Source organism: Myotis brandtii, unplaced genomic scaffold (assembly GCF_000412655.1).
Source record: "Myotis brandtii unplaced genomic scaffold, ASM41265v1 scaffold17, whole genome shotgun sequence".
In the NCBI taxonomy this organism is placed as follows: domain Eukaryota; kingdom Metazoa; phylum Chordata; class Mammalia; order Chiroptera; family Vespertilionidae; genus Myotis; species Myotis brandtii.
The window spans coordinates 223,334-224,426 of NW_005356259.1; the positions used below are offsets into that span (position 1 = coordinate 223,334).

The following is a 1,093-nucleotide window of genomic DNA, read 5'->3' on the forward strand; positions in this document are numbered from 1 at the left end:
AGGTGAGCTCGCGGGGGACGCAGGTCCCGTGGGTCTTTCACGGGCAGTGACTGGATGGTTCATGGTCTCCACCGTGAGGGCAGCCTCTGGAAGTCGAGGATCACGGACCCGAGCTCGCCCGGCCGTCTGCTACCCTCGGGATCCTGCCCCTCCCTTCCCCACCCCCACCCTTTCCCGAAGTGGAAGACAACAAACCCGCCGCGGAGTGCGGGCAGCCCCGGCGAGGGCGGTCCTGGCCGCGACAACACCGCCAGCAGCTCGCGTAACCTCTCTCCGACTGACGCCTGCCTCCCGGCGTACCTTACTGCTCCCGCCACCGCTCTTACTCCTCAACCGAAACTTTCCTACTTACCAAACCCGTCGCCATTACCAAGTCTTTCAAGCTTCGTCTTCCCCCTCCCCTCAACCCCCTGGGGGTTGAGCCTCCGCCCAGCTCTTTCGCCCTCTTACTGGTCTGCAGAACTGCCGTTCAATCTTTCCGTTTTCCCATTGGGTGATACCTTGGCCTGTCTCGGGGGGCGGGCTTGTATTGACTTTTGTGTTGTGTTTACTGGAGGAAATGGCATGTCAGTCACTAGAACGAGCGCTTCGGATTGGATTGCTGCGGAGACTCCGGGGACCAACGCCAGACTTTGCACCCGAAATGGATTTTGGGTTTGTAGTCTTAGCCTTGGCTTCGTACCTCTGGGAAACAGCGCTCCGGAGGAACCGGTCGGACTACATATCCCAGAGGTGCTCGTACAGCGCAGTCTTGATAGTAAACAAGAGTCATAGGGACACGTGTATCAGCTGGTTTGTTTTGGTGTCTGGGACAAAAGGGAGGAGGCGGAGGAAGGGAGTGTTTGAAAGCTTTGGCCCCTTCTCTTACTCTGGTCCCGTCCTAGCACTCAGAACGGCTCTAGCCTCTCGCAGCACCCGTTCCCGGCCGCAAACAGCCAAAGGGGCTCGTTGCTCAAAGTTTGGCAGCTGGCCAAGGCATTGTTTCAGCGCTAGGGGAAGGAGATGACTACACACCAGCGGAAGCAGTGCGGCCTCGGGAGGGACCTACTCACCCACAAATCTCGGTCCCAGTCATAATGGGGACTATAAAGGT

At 58.6% G+C, this 1,093-nt stretch overlaps 1 protein-coding gene across 3 annotated transcripts in view; it reads right to left on the bottom strand.

The window, feature by feature from the left end:
• The window catches only part of HBP1 (HMG-box transcription factor 1), a 34,233-nt gene extending 33,807 nt beyond the window's left edge, over positions 1 to 426 (bottom strand). Inside the window, exon 1 of one of the 3 annotated variants that reach the window (XM_005862868.2) lies at positions 353 to 426. In XM_005862868.2, the coding sequence (XP_005862930.1) occupies positions 353 to 367 (15 nt within the window). In that variant the 5' untranslated portion in view covers positions 368 to 426. Of the gene's footprint in view, positions 1 to 195 lie in introns of all 3 variants that reach the window. The other 2 variants (XM_005862870.2, XM_005862869.2) reach the window with 2 other exon arrangements.
• Positions 427 to 1,093: the final 667 nt, after the last annotated feature.